The sequence below is a fragment of the Parasteatoda tepidariorum genome, chromosome 7, assembly GCF_043381705.1.
Source record: "Parasteatoda tepidariorum isolate YZ-2023 chromosome 7, CAS_Ptep_4.0, whole genome shotgun sequence".
Taxonomy (NCBI): Eukaryota; Metazoa; Arthropoda; class Arachnida; order Araneae; family Theridiidae; genus Parasteatoda; species Parasteatoda tepidariorum.
Window position 1 is genome coordinate 16,661,471 of NC_092210.1, and position 25,500 is coordinate 16,686,970.

Below are 25,500 nucleotides of genomic sequence, written 5' to 3' on the forward strand. Positions count from 1 at the left end.
ATATATATATGCTTTTGGTCAGGTGCCGTGAATGCTTAGTGCAGGCCCTGCTTCTTTATCATGGGCCAAATATACATTTAATCGAATAATTAACTTCAAGAAAAAACACCATATTACTTCTAAGATGTTAAAATTTTAAAAAATAATATCAAATGAAACTTTTAACTATAACTCAATCGCTTTCTATTTCACAACTTTTAATAGAAAACTATGTAACCTTAGAAAGGAAGAATTCCATTGTACTACGATTAATCAATTTTAACGAACTTTTCAGAAGTGAAAATGGCAACTGAGAACTGAATGCGTAAGTTTTCATTAATGGCCAACGTATCGATCATACTGAAAATGATGAGAACAATCTCTTAGGTTTAGATTGAAAAACGATGTTCGATAATGATATAATGGATTGGTGTGTAGTTACAGCCATAAAATTACTCTTAATTTAGAAGGAATTTTACGAAGTATATTTTTTTTTGCCCAAAAGTCAACACCAGATGGTTGATTGCAGGCTGCCTCGATAGATTTCAGTGATTAAAAAATAATTGGGGAAAACAATGGGAATTTTTATTATATTAGTAAATATTAAGAGATTTTAAGAGGCTTAGTAATTTGTTTGTCTCAGAATTATGAAATTTTCATTAATTTTTTCGAAATAAATAAAAAAGAGCACGGTGTCGGCAAGCGTATATGTATAAAAAGTATAAAATATGTATAAAAATATGTTTAAAATCACATTGCCACAGACTAAATGATACTATGTACCTGTGGAACTGAAAATTCAAGATTTACATGCTCTAGCAGAGAGATTTACGTGATCTAAATCACTAGCTCTAGAGATATTCTAATGCTAGAGCAAGTGTAAAATCGAAAAAAAAAATTTCTTTCAAAGCTTAGCAAAATGGCAACATTTTCCTACCCATTGCATACAGCACCACGTTGTGACAATAAACTTTACCACTAGTTATCTAACGAGTTTTATATTTAGTTTCACAACCGGTGATGAGCAGCCGACCCAATTCTCAGTATACTACTTTCGATGTTTAACTGCACAGTCTTGTAATATTGAACCCAACAACGAAGACTAAGGAACTCTTGATTCCAGCATTCTAATGGACTAACCTTCGTGGGAGACGTTTGGGTGGAACTAATCCCTATTTGCGTTACAAGGAGACGAAAAGCAAAAAAAAACCTTCCATGGTTAGCCCAGAGCAAATGGATTCTAAGATATGATCCTTCTACCACTGAATATATTTTACGTTAGCACTGTGGTCGAGCCAGGAGCAAAATTTTTTTTTATAACCGTCGTTGAACAGCCGACCTATTTTTTTGGGTTTACGACTACTAATGTTCAACTCCGTAGCCTTGTAATTTTGAACCCTATCCAGAAGACAAGGGAACTCCTGGATCGAGTATTGGGCGAAATTTGCCTTCGTGGAGGACTTATTGATGGAACTAACCCGCATTTGCGTTACATGGAGAGGAAGACCACGAGAACCGCCACGGTTAGCCTGATAGCAGGGGGACTCTAACCCATGATCCGTCTACCACTGAGGATATTTCACGTCAGCATTGTGGTCGGTGCAAGCCGGGTGCGGAACTCGTAACGACTGGGATTCGAACCCGGTTCGAAGGCGAACGCTCTATCCCCCGAGCCTTTGCGGCGGAGCAGAGTTTGTATCAATCATCCACCTCTGGGATTCGAACCTATCACACCCATTAGGATGCGAGAAAAGTACGAACCTGAACCCCTGAGCCACCGCGCTCTAAATGACTAGTTAATTTTCGATTTGATTTCTTAAAGAAATTTTTTTTAATCATTCGAATATTTATTTTAATTTAATTATATAAAATGCTTGAGCGTTTTAGAAATAAGAAAACGCTTTATTGTATATGATTTACATAAATACTTTTGAGGAGTTGTAAAAATGAATTTTTGCTTCACGAAGCTCGAACATTATCACTGCAAAATATAATTTCAGTTGTGTTGCAATAAGAAAGCATACAATTGTAATAATTGAAAAGAACGTATACAATTTACTTCAACAATTAAAAATAAGCAACTGTTGAAAAGAAAGTATACAATTTATTACTATACTTAAAAAAGGAATAAAATTTCCCGAGTAAATCAATGCATTTATTATATTTTTAAAGCGCAAAATTTATGCCTGCAGTTAAAATAATGATCGATAAAAAATGCCTGCATTTTATATTTATTCTAATACTTTTACGTTTGAAAAAACAGTTTCTAAATTATTTGCAGCTTTTTTATATGAATAAAAACACTCAACAATAAATTTTTAAAAGGATTTTTTATGCCGAGATATTTCCACATTTTAGTAGAACTGAAAGTTTAGGAAGAGAAATTTATTTAACAAAGAATTTATTAGCTCTCGAATATAGGTTTAAAATCTAACATTTTAAGTTATTGAGATTTTAGTGCGTTGAAAAAGTAATGCTATTTGAATTTCAAGCTTAAACTCTTCTCAGCGGTTTTTTTTTTTTTTTAATTTTAAGAAAGGTGTCCTGTTTTTGTTTGCATGATTTTTTTATTGTTTAAACTGCTGATAGAGTTCTTCCAGAAAATTATGTCATTGAATTTATTGAGGAGCTTATACGTGTAGCACGTTCAGGCCGATTGGAATTTGTAAAAATGGCGATGGACTGGCGCATGCGCAGTCATTCAAGCGTCTCTAAGCCGTTTCCAGAATATTCCTCAGAACCGTAATGCAAGTGTCTTTACTTTGTCAGGAGTTTCGAAAATATGCTCTATTTTGGAAATTTTAAAAGGTCGGTACAAAAATAGTGGTTTAAAAGTCTATTTTTAAAACAAATGGTAAACACTGGGCACGTGGAAACAATAATTTGGGCCATAAATTAACAGGCAAACTTTTTATTTTATAACCGTCATAGAATAGAGGACCCAATTTTTAGGTTTACGACTACTAATGTTCAACTCTGTAGCCTTGTAATTTTGAACCCAATTCAGAAAAAAAGGAAACTCCTGGATAGAGTATAGGGAGAAATTTTGCCTTCCTCAAGTACTTTTTGATGGAACATACCCGCATTTGCGTTACATGGGGAGGAAAACCATGAAAACCTCCCATGGTTAGCGCGGCGGCAAGGGGACTCTAACCCATGATCACCACTGAGGCTATTTTCACGTCAGCACTGTGGTCGTTGCAAGCCGGATGCGGAATTCGCATCGACCGGCCATTGCTGGGATTCGAACCCGGTTCACCTCATTGAAAGGTGAGCACTCTATCCCCTGAGCCACCACGGCTCAAACTAGCAAACTTTTATTTTATATTTTATAACCGTCGTTGAACAACCGATCCAATTGTTTTGGGTTTACGACTACTAATGTCCAACTCCGTAGTCTTGTAATTTTGAACCCAATTCAGAGGACAAGGGAACTCCTGGATCAAGTTTTGGGGGAAATTTGCCTTCGTTGAGAACTTTTTGAGGAACAATGCGTGTTTTGAGTTCAAGAAGTAGTTACGAGCGTCGCATTTTCGTCTGTGGTGGTCTTTGATAAACTTTCAGCATGAATTTTATGCCCTTAACCTTTCATGATCTTCAAAAACTTGGTGGAATTCGCATTCTAATGTACAGTCATCATGAAAGAACGTCTTTATCTTATTATCTTTTATCTTCCACAGTAAAACAAATTTAAAACAAAATTGTGTTAAGTCACATTATATATTTTATCGATCTTTATTTTTAATGAAATTCAAAATGACTAAATGTATGTACCAAAAAATTCTAGACACGTTAATCCTGCTTACGTCCACCGTACCAAAGTCAGAACTTTTGATGGCTTCCATTGATGAACCAATATAATCTTTATGATAACAATCAATAATTTCATCATGCACCATTTTATTTTTGTTGGTAACCGACATAAATAACCATCACCTCAACCAACATAAGAATAGCAATTTGTTTCGATGGTTTGTTCATGCTAAACCATCAGAAATTTCCATCATAGTTTCTTAGAAATCAAATGCTGGAACGATCACGAGCATCCCTCATCCCAATGTAAGAATTCTGACTAATTTATGATGGGCTAACATAAAAATAAAAAAAAATTATTTTGATAGTATATATTACTGAGAACCATCAAGAATTTCAAATCAGCCATAATGGAGTTATATAGTTGGAACCAACATGGACCATCACGGATTATCATGGATTGTTGGTCCATGATAATCAAACTTTTCTGGTGGCTTGCAAACTTCCATCATGGAATGATGGAAGTTTGTTGCCATATCAAAAACCATGAGGGCATTATGGAAAATGTTGGATGATGGTGACCATCATGAATTGCACTGAAACCAACATAAACCATCAAAATGTTTTGATGAAACCATCAAGAATTTTGACTTGGGTTAGAAGATAGTTGGCCCTCGGAAGAGATAATTTCAGCTCAGGAAAGACATGCAACTGAAAAATCATTATTGCCCCCCCTCTACCAGATATGCGTACTCTTGCATGCATTTCCATGTAACTCCTGTTTTAACTATTGGTACAAGGTTATGTTTACTCGTACCAGGTTATGTTTTCCTGGCTCCCAAAATATAGGGAGTACCAGCAATCTGGTAAATCTCGTATAAATAGTTTGCTCAGGAGAGCGGTCGAAAGTTTGAATGCCTTAATGTTAATTATACTGTTCGCGTATTTCATCATATCTTGAGAACTTTTTAAGCTAGTTGAAGAAAAATTTCTCAAAATTATGAAATTCGTATATTATAAGATAATTCCACGCATAAAATAAATTCTAATAATTATCGATTTTTTATTCTATTATTTTATAGCAGTCGAAAAAAGTTTGAATAGTAGGGTGAACAAATTTTTGCATTATTTTAAATAACATATTTTGGTATGGCAAAATGCAAAATTTGGGAGAAATCGATTTAGTAGTTCCTGAGAAATTGAAATTTAAAAATGCCATGCATATAAAATCCGATTTCTCTTCGTTCACATTTTGTCACATGAAAATGCATTTTTTTTAAAATGAGGTAAAAATTTGTATACCATGCAGAGTAAAATTACGACTGTAATTAGATAAGTTAATAAAAATTTAAAAAAAAACATTCTTCTGTGGAATTATCTTTAGATAAATGAACTTAATAATTGCTCTCAAAAATTTTTCTGCTCTTCAAAAATTTTTAAAAAAAGTTCTTAAAAGGAGCTTTTTTGCTTAAAAAGCTCTCGAGATATGATGAAATACGCAAAAAATATAATTAATATTAAAGGGTCCTAAATTTTGACAGCTCTGTTGATCTAACTATTGGGACCATATTTCGCAGTTTGCGGCTTTCCCCTTTTTTTTCGGGGGGGGGGGGGTCAGGAATCATAACTAATAGAAAAAAAGGAACTTTTAATTCAGAGAAAATATGTATTTATGGCTTAGTTCGCAACTTAAAATATCGTCTGTAGTAACTAATTAGCATATTTGAGTTCACCCGTTAAACATTTAAGATTGAGTCTTAATACGTAAAAATTTGATTATTAGATCTAAAGTTAATAAGGGTGTTTAATTTTTTTTCACACTGTACGTAATGTGTAATGTTATAAAGTTATAAAATTAATGCAAGTTATTTAATTCTTTTGTAACGTTCTAATTTAATAACTTGTTAACACATCTGCTGCTGAAAACAGAAATGTTATTTTTAAGAGAAAATAGGAGAAAAATAAGCTAATATTTATTATCTAAAAGAATTAAACTAAAGCTTGTAGGAGCTTAAAGAAAATAATTCTCAGAAAACATTTTCCTAAAAGGTTTTTAAACAATCTTTTTTTCTTTGATGGATGGTGTACTAATCCAAAAACTCCTATGTAAAAAAATCCGGGATCTTGCTCTTACATGTAAAGTATCTTCTCGATACAAAAATAACTTTTTCAGTCATAAAATTCTATTAAAAAAAGCTTTACATTTAAAATACTACAGTTAAAACAAAGTACTCACTGTTATATACTATAACTATGAATTCTTTGAAGGTAATACATTTACAAAAAAAAAAGTTCTTTTTAAACCAATGGGAAAAAAAATGAAAAGAAACTTAAAAAAATTTTAAACGTGCCCTTAGAAATTGATAAAAAAATCAAAAAAATAAATTTCATTCTGGAGAATTATAACAGCAACGTTTTTGCGAGAATATAAAAGTAAATTAAAATTCCTGAATATTCCCCAATATCTTTCTTTTTCATTAAAAATTTATTACTTAAGCTTTGTTTTAAAATATTTCCCTCTTGATTGTATGGAAAATGAAGTTACTAAAACTGCTGTAAAACTAAAAGGTTTTTTTTTCATTTATTTTACTTTACAAAACAGCAGAGTTAAGCATTAAAAATCTTAATTAGCAGAAAAAAATATTAATGTGAGAACTGATTATACTATTTTGTTCTATTTTTGAATGCAATTTAGTTTAGATTTTATTTTACACACCAGTCGCCTGCATGAACTCTGCGCTTCGCGGTTCCACACTCTCTTTTATCTGCACGAACTCACTACTTCATAGTTCTATGTTAGTTTCTGCTGCCATCAGCTACTTTATTTTGAGTCTTTTGTGTAATCGGGTAAATCTGAGGCCATTTGATTCTTCTGCACAAACTCACTGCTTCTCGGTTCCTCACTCTTTTTCAACTGCTCAAGCTCACTACTTCGTTGTTTTATGTTAGTTTCCGCTGCCATCAGCTACATTATTTTGAATGTTCGGTGTAATCGGGTAAATCTGAGGCCACTTGATTCCTCTACACAAACTTACTGTTTTTTCGGTTCCACACTCTTCTTCAACTGCACAAGCTCACTACTTCGTTGTTCTATGTTAGTTTCTGCTGCCATCAGCTACATTATTGTGAATCTTCGGTGTAATCGGGTAAATCTGAGTCTATTCGATTCTTCCACACAAACTCACTGCTACACGGTTCCACACTCTTTTTCAACTTCACAAGCTCACTACTTCGTTGTTCTACGTAATTGTTTTCATTTTTCCTAATATTCTGATAACGACCACATTTTCCCAAATAGTAGACTTCTCTCTTGATAGTAACGTGTTATTTAGGAATGTTGTTCATTCTAATTTTTACCCCGGAACTACTCTATTATTTACAAAAATCAAAATGAAGTTTTAATTTTTTCAATTTTTATTATAGTGAGCGAATTTTCCAAATTTAAGCTTCCTAACTTGAGGGAAAGTGGGAGAATGAGGAGTGATGAGTCAAGGAGTGTGCTTTTGCCTTTCATACGCATATAATTTCATACGCATAAAATTATAAAATATCTGTTTTGAATTGTTTCATACTTAAATTGAATCCTTATATTATTTTAATGCTTCCCTAAAACTTTATATAAATATTTAAAAACATTGAAATGGTATAGTAAGATAGCTATCGAACCCATTACTGAAACGCTTAAACTTATTTATTTAGGAAGTTTTTTTAGTATTATTTATTAAATTTTATTTACTAATTTATTTTTTATGAATTATTAATTTATTTTTATTAATTATTAATTTATTATTATTTATTAATTAATTATTAATTATTATTATTAATTAATAATTATTAAGTATTATTTGTTAATTTATTAATTTTTACTGCACTGCTGTTTTGTTTGGAAGAGATGTAACTAAGCAAATTTATTAATTTTGTTGCTTTGTCATACAAAATTTTTATTTTAAAAATCAAACTTCATGATATTGTTTTTCTTTCTTTTTTCGATTGCAAAATCGTCTCTTTATCATTTTTACATACATTAGGGAAAATAACTACTTAATCGCTGATATTCACCAACAATGATTATTTAATATCATTTTTTGTTTCGTCTCACAAAACATTTTTTCTTCAAAATTATTCACTTGAAATTTAAGTTTAGTACAAATGAATTCAGCTACTTACACTGATGGCATCCACATTCGTTATACAAACAGTTTTCTTATGATTCAGTTAAGATCTATTTATAAACTTAAATCAGATTTCTTAGTAATAAGTTTATCAAAATAATATAAAAATTAAAAACTTTAGTGTCGTAAAAAAAATTTCGCTTAGCATTGCAATTTAATAAACAATTTTTTTTTAAAATTTTTAATTAATATTTTTTTGCTATAAAACTTGTTATATTGCTTCACTAAATAGATTATTTAGTTATAACTAAAAAGTTACTTCCTTACAATTATCTACATTTTCTAATTAATTTTTTAAGTGTATAAATAGACTAGACACAGTTTTACTCAAAGTAAATATAAAAGTATCAAAGTAAAAGTATCAAAGTTAAAGTAAATATTACCAACCTACTATTTAATAATTGTAAAAAAGTTAATAAATTCAACCTTAAGTTTTTAGTCTTAAATTTGGCATAACAATCCAAATAAGAAATAAATAAAAGTTATGACCCTTAAGATTCTCTTTCAGCAGAAGAGGAATTTTGCTCCCTCCATGTTAACCTATGGAGAATTTCAAAAATTCTATTTCTTTATTTATCTTGCAACTAATTAATATTTTTGAATATTTGTGTTCTATTTTAGGTAGAATTTCAGGTATACGTTACCCGCTTGACATGATTTCGTATTTAAAATTTCAACCATCTTTAAGCTTTATAATTTACAAATCTCAAGCTCAACTGTAAAATCGCACTTGAATTCTAAAATGCAGAGGTAAAATGGCTAAAAAGCAATAACCTACCGAATCTGCAACTACAAATTGCAAACATTAATACCCTTCCAAACATCGCCAATGAATCCATCGTGTAACGTATACCAAACTACGCCCTATTCTATTCATTAAAATGTGTTATATTGGACTAAGATTTCCAATTTAAAAATTTATGTTCTTCGCTATTTTTAAATCTCAAGCTTTAAAAAAAAAAATTTAAAAATAAAGAAACTTAGCCCTAAAATGTTAAAGTCAATAACTAAGTTCAATAGAATACGGTAAATATATAACGAGGGGGAAATATTATTCAAAAATTATAATTTGTCATCGAAGAGCAAATAGACAGACCGACACTCATTTTCATATATATAGATAAGAAATCAAGTTTTAATTCCACTTAACTTGCATGCTCTGAGACATTTTTTTAGCTCATTTTTAATCTAGAAGTAGGAGTCATCACGGCTCCTACTTCTAGATTAAAAATGAGCTAAAAAAATGTCTCAGAAGTCCATGAGTCAAAAAATGTCAGGCTCAGGGGATAGAGCATTCGCCGTTCAATGAGGTGAACCGGGTTCAAATCCCAGCGATGGCTGGTCGATACGAATTCCACATCCGACTTGCTCCAACCACAGTGCTGACGTAAAATATCCTCTGTGGTAGACGGATCATGGGATAGAGTCCTCTTGCCATCAGGTTAACCATGGGAGGTCTTCGTAGTTTTCCTCTCCGTGTATTGTAAATACGGGTTAGTTCCATCAGAAAGTCCTCCACGAAGCCAAATTTCTCCCAATACTTGATCCAAGAGTTCCTTTTTTTTCTGGATTGGGTTTAAAATTACAAGGCTACGGAGTTGAGCATTAGAAATCGTAAACACGAAATTGCGTCGGCTGTTCAACGACGATTATAAAATGAATTCTAAAAGTTGTATTGTTTGCCAACCTAATATTTTTGTAATTGCCATTTCAGCACTATGCCGCTCTTCGTGTGGTGAAGGTCGGTGTATTCGACCAAACATATGTTACTGTGGCAACAGACAAGTTGGACCCTCGTGTGATGGTTTCGGTGGTGGAACATCATTACCAGGAGTTGGTGGGAAAGTACCTGATGGAGGTGGAGGTACTAATGGAGGTTCGAAGTTACATCCGATTGGACCAGGAAATGTAATCCATCCAGGACAAGGTGGTAAGTTACATTTTCTAATAACAAGCTCTTTATTTAATAATGCTGAAAGTTCTAAACTTCGTAACTTATTAATTTAAAAATAATGAAGGTTTCTAAACTTCGTTAACAATCATAACATTTCCATCTAATAATAATGAAGGTTCTGAACTTCGCATCAACCACAACTTTCCAATTTAACAATAAGGAAAGTCCTAAATTTCGTAAAAATCATAACCCTCCAATTTAATAATAATGAAGTTTCTAAATTTCACAACAATCATAACCTTTTTAATTTAAGAATAATGAAGGTTCTATCCAACGAATAACAAATAATATGCTGTTCTCTAAAATTAAAATTTGAGAAAAGTTTTACAGACATCAGATATACTAAAAAACCTAAAAATTAGTATAAATTGACACATTAGGCAACTTATCGCCAAACTGACTATATTTTGTTATGGAATACAAAATATAGTCAGTTGTCAGTTATTTTGAATACAAAATATAGTCAGTTTGTGGATTGGTTAATTCAAAACTGTTCCCTATTTTAAAACCAAAATAACTTAAATACATTAAAAAGTGTATTTCTAATTAATATAGTCATCATTTTATTCACTATTGCTCGCTATTTCGTATCTTTTAGAATTTTTATTTAAATAAACTGAGTGGTTTTTCTCAAAAAAATAACAAAAAAGGTTATAAAAAGTTCTGACTTTCACAGATTCAATTTTTTGACGGTAGTTTATTTTGTAATAAACCAAATAAATGAAAATCTGAAAGGGCAATGTCACAGAAATATAGCGTTAAATTACGTATCCACAAATAAAAATATATAATTAAGAAGAAAAAACACAATATGTAAAAAAATTATTCTATTAACTCCGTATTGGATCCTCCGCCAAAATAATCGCCAAGATTTGGAAAACTTGAAATTGAGGCAAGGATTAAGAATTGCATAGAAACGCATGATCCAAAAGGATTCGCTACGGGCACTTCACTATTTTGAACTGTTTCCTACAATATCTTAATTTGATGTTAATATTTTGTTTGCCTTTAATTATAGCCGAAAATTTCACTCAAATATACGCAGAAATATACATTCTATAGTTAATTAAAAATTTAGTGAACTTTTCAAAATAGTCGCCAAATCATTAAATTACGATTAAAAATCTAAACTGCTGTTTGTAGAAAATGCAACACCATGAAAGAATCATCAGAATCAAATGAAATTTAATGCAGAAACGACTTGTACTGATACAAATAAATGATGAAATTTTCAAAACAAAAGAAACAAATTAAGCGTCCGAAATCAGTATTTGGTGCAGCCACCACGNATCCATTATTAAAATAATATTTCATTTGATTCTGATGATTCCTTCATGGTGTTGCATTTTCTACAAACAGCAGTTTAATACTGAACCAATTTAAATACATTTTAAATAAGTTAAAGTACTTCTTGGAAAGCACTTGTAGAAACAGTTCATAATAGGGAAGCACTCCTAGCGGCGTGCGATGACATTTTCGGCCATGGGTTCCTATGCAATTCTTAATCCTTATGGTCTGCCCTACCTCGGCTTCAAATTAATTCCATTCCATAGAATCATCAATACATAATATTAAATGACAGCCATCGCCAAGGCAGCAAAAACAATTGACAAATACAAAACTGGCAATGTTTTTTCGGAAGGGTTGCTTTGACGATTATGGTACAAGAATGTCGACTTTTGAAAATTCTCCACAAATTTCAGATTTGATCTTTTATTGTTAAATTTCCTATATGCAAAAATCTTAACATTTTATCTAACTTTTAAAAATGTTTCAAGTTTTTTTAAAGGTTTATTTATATCTAAAGCCATTTTTTAGTTCTTCTTACAGTGTACAGACATGCTTTTATCGCATTTTCTTTCCATTATAATTTTTAACTTCATCATTTGTGACTGATCATCAAAATGCGTAGAAAACAATAAAGTGGATTCCGTCTCTTTCACGGCCCACCTTCCGACAAATTTTCTTTTCGAATATTTTCCACTTTGCAAAAATACTCACTCACGAAAAGAAGAAGAAAAAACTCATTTCTTGGTTTTTCACTTCGGTAAGCTGGCGGTGAATTTAAAATACCTCCGATACATTCAAATTGGAAATAAGCCAAATGGAAAATAAAAATTCCATCTAAAAATCTTTCCGTTGATATTTGGCAAAACAAGGTTCTCAAAATAAAAGTCTGAAATCTAAACATGGAAGTGTATGTGGATTACATGCATAGTGACTATTTTAAAAGTAGATTTATTTCCATATCACTATAAAAGTGTAAGAAATTTATCTCTTCCCCAAAATATATTCGTCTTCTTAGCTGGACATGTATACAGCACTGAAATGCATCTAAATTCCAAAATAGGTAAATAAAATCGAGATTCTATTGGAAGGAATTTTAAGAATGCTTATAAGGGAAATATATTTTGTATGTCGTACCTTCGTCGTTTTAATTTAATCTATCGCGCGTATAGATTGACACATAGACACATTGTTCTAAATATTATTCCCAGTGTAATAAAATAATATTGGTGGTATTTTGTTTAAGCTAATTCACTCTTGGTACTAAGATAGTTCAGGCTGCTCTGCATATTTGCAAAATGTTTCTTTTTTCGCTTTTTGTTTATATAAATACATTTATTAATTTCAGTAGCAATTTGTGAGAAGGGGGAGAGAGGGAGTAATTATATGTGTAAAACCCCATAATTGGCTTAAATTTTAAAAAATATTTATTAACAGCATCTTTAATTTTTTAAATATTTTTTCATCTTTTTCATTAAAGTACGTACACACCTGATCATAATTACTGTTAAGCTCTCGAAAAAATGCAGTTAAAGTTTAACAATGATATATGGCTTATAAACATGTGTTTTGCTTCTAAACTGCTAGCATATATATATTTACATATTTCTCTTACACGGCGGTAAGGAAAGTCTCTATCTCTCTTTCACGTGGGCAACAAAAAATTGAAATATCAAGTGTGTGAGTTGATATAAGCATGAAAGCGTAAGCGACTGCAAATTTCTTAGTGAAAATTCCTTTCCATTGTCGCGTGGGCAACAAAAAGTTGAAGCGAGCTGAGGCATAAGTTTGGTAGAAATGAAAGGTTAAAAGCGAATAATTCATATCAATGGACTACATGTTTTGATTATGCTTATGCAGATTCAATAATAATAATAATAATTCTAATAATTATTCACTAGAAAATGAGTATTAGTCACGCTTTTTCGTTTTTTAAAAGCATAATTAATGTCCAGTTTCTGCAAGTTTTTCCATTGCATGTCATTTATTTCGATTTAAATTATTTATTTCAACAACTTGACAAAACAAGCACTTGACAGAACAATACTTGACAAGAAAATGTAATTCTTTAAAAATAATTTAATGGTATTACAATTTTAATAATTTAATAATTTTAATAAATTCATAACAATTAGTAATTTACTGTTATTTTTGTAATACTGATTACTATCTTTAACGTAATAAAAATAAATTATTATTTTCAATTTCAAATAATTTTAATTACATTTAATCTTAATTATGGATAAATTATTAAGGTTAAATTTAATCAAAATTGTTAAGTTGCAAACAAATAATCAATTACTTATAATCATGATTTCCTACAATTACAATTTACGAGTACAATTGCAATATAGTTCATCATATACTAAGCATGCATATAATAATAATGGACAATTACAAGTATTTTTTATTTAATTTTAAATACAGATAAGTAATCATGTACGAACAATCAAGTCATTGCAGTTACAATTTCATGTAAACATAACTTATGATTACAATTACAATAATAATTGCAAGTTATAGTTAACTACGCTTACAATCAATAATGATATACTATTGCAATTTATATTTAACAATTACTGTTGCATTTACATTTTATAATTATTGTTAGAATTATACATTTAATTATAATTTCAGCTGTCGATTACAAATAATTTATAATTTATAATCAAACAAATTTTGTCCAACTCTGAATCAATTTAATAAATATTATTATCATTTAATTGAGATAAAAAATTCGTTCAATTATGAAATTTTCTTATATTATGTAATTCATTTGATTTTCAAAACTTAACGAATAAAGGAAAATGGTTTATGGAAGAAATGTAACATTTGTCGTATCTACAATGCTCCGTTTTCACAAAAAAATTATTACTTCTATAAAATAATGGGAAAAGTGTTTATAAATAATTACAGTTCATCATTTACTAAACATACATGCAATAATAATGGACCATTACAAGTATTTTTTTGTTCTTAATTTCAAATACATATAAGTGATTGTGTACGAATAATCAAGTAATTGTAATCACAATTTCATGTAAACGTAATTTATGAAATTGCAATTACAAGTTATCTTTAACTACGTTTACAATTAATAATGATGTACTGCTACAATTTACATTTTACAATCACTGTTGCAATTATACATTTAATTATAATTCCAGTTGTTGATTACAAATAATTTATAATTCATAATGAATCAAATTTTGCATAACTCCTGAATAAATTTAACAAATATTATTTTTATTCAATTGAAATAAAATTATAAAATTCTGTCAATAATGAAACTCTCTAATATTATGTAATTTTTTTTCAAAACTTAACGAATAAAAAAAAAATGATTTAAAGAAGAAATTTAATATTTGTCGTATCTACAATGCTCCGTTTTCTCAAAAAAATATTGGAATAGAAATAAAACAATGGGAAAAGAATTACATATTTTACGATTCTACTTCAACGCTTTTATTCGGTTCTAAGTATCAAATGGCCGCTATAATATAGAATAAAACAGTTTGGAATTCCTATTTCGATTGTTAAATTGCGTATTTATTCTTCATAATATTCATTCTCTTAAATGTAATGATTACTCTTTTGAATGTGCTGAATTGTTTCGAAGGAGCCAAATCGACTCACATAAAGAAAAAATAATTGCGGAATCATACAATTAAATATTTGGGCTCTTTTACAAATGCAGGGTGATTGAAATCTGTTAAATGAAATAAACCTTTATTAAAAGAATACGTCGAAATATATTTGACTATTTTTGTGTGTGTGTGTGTGTATTTGAGATGTCGACATGAAATAGTAATGTTCCATTTTGCCTCTTGTATGAGGAATTTAAAATTGACATTATTTGTAACATTTGCCGTAAAATTTAATTTTCTTTGTTAATAATTGTCATTTATTCATGAATTTATATCAATGCGATTGCTTTTCTGTCACTTTATTTGCGAATTCCTAATTGTTTTCTAACCCTTTGACAAAGACTTTTTATTAAAACATATTTTTCATACTTTTTTGTTTTGTTTTTGTTTAATTATTTTGTTTTAATTTTAGTCATCATAAGAGAAAAATATTTTATTTAGTATTTTAATAACTTATGGTTACGAAATACAGCCTGAAATACTGGTGCCTTTTTTTCTGCGTTAAAGGTAAAATCTTCCAAACACTGCTGACTTCCAAACAATAATTTTTCAAATTTCCACTTATTTGTCGTTATTTAGATCTAAGGGAGACAGTTATTCTTTAATTTACAAATAAATTATTGATAAATTAATTTAGGTCGAAATAAATGAAAAATATTAGCATTTTAATAATTTATGGTTATGAAATACTAGATCAAGAAATATCTGTGTCTTTTTCTGCGTAAAAGGTAAAATTTTCCTAACACAGCTCACTTCCAAAGAAGAATTTTTTTCCTTCAAAATCGCACTTTATTGCAGTTATTTGGATAAAAAAAAGCAGTTTTTTATCATTAAAATTTCTTTAATTTCTAAAATCAGTTATTGATAAATTGCTGAATATGAATGAAAAAGAAATTTTTCAAGCAACGCTTTTTCGGATTTTAGCAAATTTTAACAAATTTAGTACAAATATAATTCCTATAATCTAATAAATTTTTTCAGTACCAAATGCACTGTTTTGTATAATCAAAAAATATCAAAATATACTGTTGCTTGTAATTAGACTGTCAGAATAAAAATATACAAAAGATCACCTGTGTCTCATCTACGTCAAAGGGCGGAATGATATTAGCCATTAAAAAGGAATATCTTTGTTCTCTCCTGAAATTTATTTATAATTTAAGACACGTATAAATACACATCATTACCTTTACACATCATTACATCATTAACATTATCTCTTCATGAATTACTTTCAGCATTTGTCTACTAGAAAGCTGCACTAAATATCAGAGCTGTATTTACGAAATTAGACCGTAATAACTTTAAACAGATCGTTAAATAAAGACATGTCATCGTAAAGGTTACTTTCTCTTATGAGCTTTATGACTATATCAGCAACGAAACTAAACTACGCCGCTAGTTTGTTCTTCATGAATTACTTTCAGTATTTTTCAACTAGAAAGCTGCCGAAATACGCCGCTAGTTTTCTCTTAATAAGTAAACTGCTGTATTTGTCCGTTAGAAATCAGCACTAAAAACTCTAGAATCAAGGCTTTATTTACAAAATCAGACGACAATCTTAAAACATTTGTAGAGCATACTCTAGCTTATAGGCGATGTAAATATATTGCAGCAAGAAAATGAAGGGGAAAAAATGAGAACACGCCTCTAGTTTAGTCTTGAAATGTCAAGTAAACAACAGCAAATGTCCACTATAAAGCATCACTGATGGCGCTTGAATCAAATTACCTCACTTTCCTTAGGTCTTTCAAACTTTTTGTCAAAATTTGAGCAAAAGGAAATTGTTTTAATTGTTCTTGTGAGAGAGAGTTTTTTTTTAATCATCATTTCATCTATAAATTGTTTTATGTTTGTTTTTGCATGAGCTTAATTTCGAATGAATGGTGTAACTGAATTCGCATAATTCAGTTAAATTCGCATAATTCAGTTACACAATAGTCACCCTTCAAAGAATTTAAATCTATAATAATTTCCGAAAATTCTGTCTTAAATATTGGGGGGGGGCACCAGCCCCTGTCAATAACACCCATGCTGCTTTAGTAACTACTAATGTTCCTTTTTCAGTAATTGGAGGGTTTTTTTTCTGATTTTGCTTTAACAAAATTTTTTTCAAAAGATCTTAATAATAAGCTCACCCGTCTTTGTCATTATGTTATAGTTAATTTGTTTTTTGTGTTTCCAACAAGTAAAACTTTATTCAAACTATCTTTTGTGTATAAGTAATTAAATTTGAGTTTGTCGTGAAACTCATTACAAAAATAAAATGAAAAGCTTTAAAGTGAAAGAATCGGACAGGAAAAAAAAATCGAAAATTTAGTGAAAGCTTTTTCCAATTAACGTCAAAGTAAGTTCTACAGTCACCCCAATTAATCCTCTCAAAATGAATTCGACGGCGAAAGGGACATTCGAACAAAGAATAACATCGTCTGCTCTCAAGTGAAGAGTGCAAACGATTCAAAGCAACGAAGCCAAAATAATAATGATTATGAACTGAAAAAAAGTTTGCGTGGGTTAGTGTTCTCCTTGTATTAATTTTATTAATGAAAGGACTCTAATAAAACAATCTGGGTTTTTTCTTTTTTGACAGATCCAAAAATAACAATGACAAGTATAAAAATATTTAAATTGTCATATTTTCTATTCAATCCTACTTAAAATGTTTATTTTTTGCATAATAATATCTTTTCAATTAAATGCTTCCATGTGAGTGGGCGTTTATATCTTATTTCTAAAACAAAAACAAGGTTTACGAGTAAATAAAAACAATGAGTTGGGGTATTTATGCATATTATTTACTTAATTCATTCTCAGAATAATTTAATTATTCATTATTTCCAATTGATTGTTGCTTGCTTATCAAGGTATTCCATTAGTTACACCCTATATATATACTTTTCCAATGCTTGTCAAAAATGAAGTAAAAAATGTTTACAAAACGGTGGTCACAAATTAATAAAACGAAAAATAAGCATAAATGTAATTAAAGTTTGGCAAATCACTATTGAAAAAGAATGTTATAAAAAAATCACAACCTATTTGATTGCCATATGATACTTGATGGAGTACCTAATAATCACTCGTGTTCTCTTTTAATCAATTTTACTAATAAGAGGACTCTAATGAAACATTTTTACAGTTCCAAAAACAACAGTTGTGCGAAATTATTTAAAATATCTTTAATCAATCTGACATACAAATTTCATTTTTGCATAATAATATATCGTTTTCAAGTTTTCGTCAAAAATGGAATAAAAAACACACAAGTTAGGGGGTAATGTCGATGTTATGTTATGTACAAGTAATGTAATGTCATGTTGTGACAATCTTTTCAACTTTTAGAACTTTTCAACTTTAGACCAATCGGCTCGGAATTGGTATTCAGTGTGAAAAAAGGCATTATGAAAGCAGCTCGTAGCTCCCGTTCCACAGAACGGATCAAAAGGAAATGATAATGGGCTGATATGATCTTCGAAAAAAAAAAGCTTAAAGGTTTTCCTTTGAGCTGGCTTTTTAACGCAATAAAAGCAAAAACAAAATTACTAAAAATAACCGAATATTTTATTTATTTACAACCTGAGTTCTCTGTGTGCTTTGTCGGTTGGCAATATGCTTATGGTTGCATGTATGCGCCATTTGCACGTGGTTTAATGAAAACAGCACCAGCCCATCAAAACATTTTGATGGTTTATGTTGGTTTCAGTGCGATGGTAACTACCATCAAATGATGTTGAACCATCATGAGATGGTTCAACATCATTTGATGGTCACCATCATCCAACATTTTTCATTATGCGTTCATGGTTTTTGATATGCCAACAAACTTCGATCATTCCATGATGGAATATGCTAATTTAAAACTATGATGGTTAATCACCAAGAGAAGTTTGATTCTCATGAACCAACAATCCATGATGGTTTCATGAGAATTATTGTTGGTTCTTCAGGAATATACCATCAAAATTTGTTTTTGTTTCGTTGGTCCATCAAAAATCAGTCCAATATCCTATAGTGGTTCATGATCGTTCAAACATTTGATTTCTAAGAAACAATGATGGAAATTTCTGATACGAGTTCAACATGAAAGAAACATCAAAACAAGTTACTATTCTTATGTTGGACCATCATAAATCAGTCCATATTCCTACATTGGGGTGGTAGTTACTTATGTTGGTTACCATCAAAAATATAATGGTTCATGATGGAATTATTGATAGTTACAAATAAGATTATGTTGGTCCATCAATGGAAAACCATCAAAAATTTTGACTTGGGTATCGACAAACTTTTTCTTTTTTTCTTTTATCTCTTCCACGTTGTTTAAATTACATATTTTAAGTATCGTTCAAATCCGCTTAGTAGAACCGTAGCTACGAGCTTCCTAGGAAAAAAAACAGCAAAAAATCTTTAAAAAAAGACTTTTTTTGCTGAGTATTAGTCCAAAATACCTGTATGTCACCTGCAAATTTTTCAGAGACTGCAACAAACCTGCAACTTTTTTGCTGAAAATTTTTACAAAATCCCTACAACCTACCAGTGGTGTTTTCATTGTGTACAAAAATTTCACTGAAAACTTATCTGAAATAATTGTAGATTACCAGCAGGTTTCTGATAAAGGGTTTTCCTAGGAAGAATGTCAGTAAGAATTATGCGGATTTTTAATTAAGGTTTGAGAGAAGTCTGAGATCTGTCAGTTTAATTTTAATCATCTTTCATAACCTGTGCTTTAACCTTCCTCACCTTGAAGAAAGGGTGGACGAAGTTCTGTATATTAAGGTTATATCTTTTTCTTTTGGTTTACTATATTTTAATTACAAGCCTTTATTTTGTTTTTATAGGAGGATTATGCCAAGAACCCTGTCTGAATGGAGGACGGTGCATAGGACCTGATCGATGTGCCTGTGTTTATGGTTTTACTGGAAGGAGATGTGAAAGAGGTAAAGGGGAAAAAAACATTCTTTCTTATGTCATAATTTAATTTATGGGCATTCGTTTTGAATTTGCGCTTATTTTTTTGTGAAATAAGCGTAGTCTATTTTTCAAAGCAATTTTTTTTTCCAATTCTAGAGTTTTTCCGAAGTATTACATTCTTTTTTAATCTCCACTTTAGAGGAATAAAGCAGTTGATTAAAAGATGCGTCTATTTAATCCAAATTAAGATTTTTACTTTTTTCATGTATTAAAAAAAACTATGGCATTTTACTCATTTGTAGCGTTGCTTAAGTTTTACATCGCATAAAAACTTTATTATTTAATTTTTTCATTCACATTTTAGTGTGGAGACAGAACTACTGAAATTTTTTTTTATTAAAATACCACTTAAAGTACTGATGCGGATACTGATATAGCTGAAATAAGAGTCCTTTTTTTTATGTATGTTTATTTTATTTACCTTTTATTTTTATTTACCTTTTTATTTTTATTTACCTTTTATTTTTACTTACCTTTTATTTTTATTTACCCTTCATTGTTTTTTTTATTATAAGAGTCCGTTAAAACAGTAAGGTTCAAAACCATGAAACTATATTTTTTCTTCCAGATTTTAGTGAGGTCAAAAAATATTAAAATTTTTAAGAAAAATCCGACTTTTAAGTACTACTGCTGTAATAGTCCTTTAAAAAACTAAAGTTGGAAAATATGAACTTCACGCAAGAAGTAATTTTGTTAGAAAACACAGGTCCAAAGTTTGCAAATCATATAAACAGTATACGCTTTTGAAGGGTCTATACCATATCTGGTGGAAGTGCAACCGTAATTTTTTTGGCACCTAGCTTTTTCGTCGAAATTCTCAATGACCATTTTGCATAAATAAAGTTGAATTTCATCAATTCAGTACTCAATATTCTTCTTCAAAACATAGGTCATTATAGACTTGTTGGCATAAACCTTAGAGTTAAAAGAAATCCTTCGGTGTTAAAACGCATGATCTGGTTGGTCAATTATAATCATTAAAATAGGAATGCCTTCACGAACTTTCAAAATATTGCTCAATTTACTCAACATAAAAAACGCGCTCTTTTTTTTCCTTCTACCTTTTTTTGTGTGTTTGTGCATAGCTCTTCAATTTTAATAACCCAGAACTCTCAATTCCTTCACGATTTTATTCACTTAGTGGGTAATATTTTATTGCACAAAGGGCACAAAGTTCAATTCTTGTGCGAATTTGAGGTATTTTTTAATATCAAGCTACAAAAGTATTCATTCTTTAAAATAAAACCTAAAGTTTAAGCCTAAATAGGTCATGGATTGTGCATAATCACAAATTATGAAACATAAATTTTCTTATATTAATTTACAAATGATCTTAACAACAAAAAGAAAGTGCATTTTAGTTGTTGACTTTTACAGTGTTTCAGGCAATAATGCTCTATCTTATTTTTCACTTTTTTAAAATTATTTTTTATTTACTTTTAAATCAATAAAATAAAGTAGTTCAAGAAAAATATAACTAAAGCGGTTCTTTCCAACTATGTGTTGACTTATAACCTGCCACGAATTTAATCTTGTAGTGTTAAAATTATGTGTTTCCTGTAATTATATTAAGGTAGGTACTTACCATTCATGTTTAAATTTCCTTTTAAACTGAAATACTAATTAAATTATACTCGAGAACCGGAATAGCCTGGATAGCAGGACTCTGGACTCAAGTTCGTGAGAACGGGAGTTCGAATCCAGCCGGCCGAAAACTCCCCGTGTAGTAAATTGTAACTGGTGCATGCTATATCTTCCCGGTCACGAAGTCCTCCATGTTCCCATGACAAATTATACCTCTGGGGGTACTGAATTGGAGATTGATCGTTCGCTGGTTCAGGTCAAAATTACGATTTGTGGATGTATGAATAGACCTGCCCTATAAACGGGTGTGGCGTATGGGTGTGGCAGAAGTTGAATTCTTGTCCATAGATGGCGCCACTGGAAGAAAAGAACAATCGCACCTCCTCTGCTTAATGGCAGACAACAACAACAATTAAACTCAAAGACGAAAATGCGTTTTACATTTCGTTAAAACTAATTTTTATGGTTAGGATAAAACGAGATTTCTTCATTTATTTTATAACCTTCTCTTTGACAAATCTGATTCATCGTGCTAAAGCTAGCTTTATTTAAATGATGTTTCATTCCGTTATAATATCGTTCCTTATAAACTAGAAATAAATGCAAGATGAAAAATAGAAAAAAAATGTTAATTATAAAGTGAAATGATGTGGTGGTGGAGTATTTTATAATATAAGAAGTTTCTGAAAATTACATTGAATAAGACTTCTATAAAAATTTGCTTTAAGCTAAGTGGAAAATCTGTTTGACATTTTGAAAATGTTCCATTTCTCGGCTATAGAAAATCAATTTATTCTGCCGAGTTAAATAGACTGTTTTAAACAGAAAAGAATTTCTTATGAGCAATTTCCGTAACATGTTATACATTCTACGAGGATTATCCGGAAGATTTATTTCCCATGATCTGTTGAAAGAAAGAAATCATAATTACACAGATGTATCATAAGACACATATCAATATTCCAGGTATTTTTTTAACGCAAAAACCAGCTTAATCGTAATACTTACCGTATTGTGAGATAAGATTTCTTAGCGATCGTGAGATAAGTCTACCGCCCGGGAACGAGATTATTTTAGCATCCATTTGTAAAGCCTTACAAATAATGCCAAAAAATATCTAGAGCAGTGGTTCCCATTTTTTTCGATTATGGAACTCTGAATGTTCGACCATCTTTTTTGCGGAACACCGAGACTAAATAAATAAATATTTAATGATTGAAACCTTATAAATTATTTTGAAAGTACTTAATGAATGAATAAAAACCGAATCTTTTCATTGTTTTGTTTTATCAAAACTATTATATCAGACATCTAAATTTGGAGGTCAAGGGTGGAATTTAATCTTCTAATTTGATTTTAGCGATTAACGGATTGTGGTGTGATTTAGTGATTGATTTAAACTGAATATGCAAGACCTAAAATGTGGTTTTCGTCGAAATGAAAAGACGGAAATAAACGTTGGTGACGAAAAAGAGCAGAAATAAACGTTGGTGATGAAAAAGGGCGGAAGTAAACGTTGAGAATAATTATTATAGAGACATATTTCTTCATTGTTGGATTTAGTTATTTTTATTCCATGCAGAATACTAACGCAATTTTTCATGAATGTGTCCTATTCATTATTCATTCAATACATTGTCATTAGAATTTTCTTTCAATTTTGTTTTTCTTTCTTTACAAGCATTTAATATAATTTCAGAAAAATAACAAAAATATTAAATACATAATGGGCGATTAATCGAATATAAATTTAGCTACAGCTCCCGAAAATCAAAACTGGTAAAAAGTTCTAACTCTCGGAAGCCATGTGACCCTTTCCCGAAAACTTAGGGCCTCGCGGAACACCATTTTGGAACCACAGGTCTAGAACGATAAGATTCATTTCACTTTTTAAATTCAGAATGTTTCTTGCTTCTTTTCAATCCCGCATCCGGGTAGGCCAGGATAGCCTGGTCGGTAGGGCGCTGGGCCCATATCCAAGATTTCGTGGGTTCGATCCCCGTCGATCGAAGACTCTCCGTGTTGTAAATGGTGACTGATGCACGTTAAATCAGTCGAGTCGCAAAGTCCTCCAACAAATCAGTACCTCTGGGGCAGGGGTGAAAGCGAGACGGAAAAGAGGAAAGGCTGGTAGTAAAACCATTTCAGTTATAGCTAGTTTTGGGGAGGAGTTTACTTATTCTTTTTTTAAATTTTTCAACAATATCTACTTTATTTTGGAAAAGAAGCAGTTTTATATATATGCCAGAATTATAAAAGAACTCTTGATAGTTACAGCTATTTCATTTTTTTCGAAAAAAATGCTGGAATGAAATGTTTTACGTACCAGATTTTTCTCTTTTCCGTCTTGCTATATAAGGGCTTTCACCCATGCTCTGGGGGTACTGATCCAGGAGTTTCCTTGTTTTCTGGATTGGTTCAAAATTACAAGGCTACGTAGTTGAACATTAGTAGTCGTAAGCCCAAAATTGGGTCGGATGCTCAACGACGGACATAAAATAAAATAAATCCGCCATGCACCGACCACTGTGGTGATGTAAAGTATCCTCAGTGGTAGACGGATCATGAGTTAGAGTCCCCTTGTCATCAGGCTAACCATGGGAGGTTTTCCTCTCCATGCGGGTTAGTTCCATTAAATAGTCCTCCATGGAAGCAAATTTCTCCCAATACTTGATGCATTGTCTTCTGAATTGGGTTACGGAGGTAAACATTAATAATCGTAAACCATAAAATAGGGTCGGATGTTAAACGACATTTATAAAAAGAAAAAAAAATAGCACTATTACAAAACACAATGATAGTATAAATTATAGTAAAAAAATATAATAAGTAAATAAATAAAAAGAATTAGCAATTCAAGTTTAGAACTGGTAAATTTTATAGTTACAAACAATGTGGTAAATTGTATAGTTTTAAATGTAATTGTAAAAACTTAGGACTGAACTTTGTAAATTTATTTTTTATGTGATTGAAATTTACTAAAATTTTATTTCTTTCGCTTGCAGATTATCGCACTGGACCCTGCTTCCGTAAAGTTAGAAATCAATTTTGTGCTGGTCAATTAACGGGGGTGGTCTGCACCCGACAACTGTGCTGTGCTACCGTAGGTGTTGCGTGGGGACATCCATGCGAACAGTGTCCGTCCAAACTAGACTGTGATAGAGGATATATTACTAATATTAATTCCAGAACTTGTCAAGGTAAGTAAAATTAAACTTCTAAAAGTTTTTTTACAACAGCTTATAATATTTATAATATGTTAAAATTATCAGAAATGAGAATTATATCGTAAAAAAATTATATTAAGCAACGAAAATTCGGTTATAAGTAGTATATATTTGTTACTGTATCTTAATGAGAACTTGGACTTCTCAAAAGAACAGCCATCTCATATAAAACTGGCAATTTAATTATCAATGTTCGAAAATTTTATGATTCAAGTTTGAAAATAATCCATCAGCTACTTGGTTAAATATTAATCATTTAATTATCATTTTTTCGTGACTGTTGTAACATAATCTAGCTTCTTGGTTAAATAATGACAGTTAAAGTATCAATGTTTCAGAAGTGTTATGATTAGAGCCTGGATTTTGATGACCTAAAAATTCTCAACTAATGCCCTAAAAAAGTGCAAAAAATGCCCTTAAAAATGCGAAAATTGCGCTAAAAATGCCTTAAGACATGACTTAAATAAAGTAAAAATATTGAACTAAAACAATGTTTCACTCTTTAAAATTATTATGAGTCATTTCAAAAAATATGAAGCAATGCAATACTTGTTCTACTTGTTCATTAAAGTTTGAAAAATATGCTTTATATCCTGAAATAACAAAAAAAAAAGGAAAATGTATTGACTCCAAAACATTTTCATTTTGTGTAGAAACTTTAATGAATATAACAATTTCCATCTCATAATATTGCTAAATATCAGAATTACATTGGATTATTAAATGATTTTTGATATTTTGAAATGTAAACGAGCGTCTCTTGTCTGAAAGTAAATTTTTATACCTGGTGAAGCTTCTTTCAACGACTACTGATGTTATTGGTGCGTACTTAAAAAAGACGGTATCACTTACTAACAATTCTTCTTCAATTTGAAAAGATGTTGCTTTACCTGCTAATACCCTAGAGATTTTGTTTGTTTGGAAGC

At 30.5% G+C, this 25,500-nt stretch overlaps 1 protein-coding gene across 1 annotated transcript in view; it reads left to right on the top strand.

Moving 5' to 3' along the window:
- The window catches only part of LOC107449725 (fibrillin-1), a gene marked incomplete in the record, with an annotated part of 285,801 nt that overhangs the window by 140,553 nt on the left and 119,748 nt on the right, over positions 1-25,500 (top strand). The window contains 3 exon segments of the mRNA XM_043039583.2: positions 9,627-9,834; positions 19,631-19,729; positions 24,353-24,547. Of these exon segments, the coding sequence (XP_042895517.1) occupies positions 9,627-9,834; positions 19,631-19,729; positions 24,353-24,547 (502 nt within the window).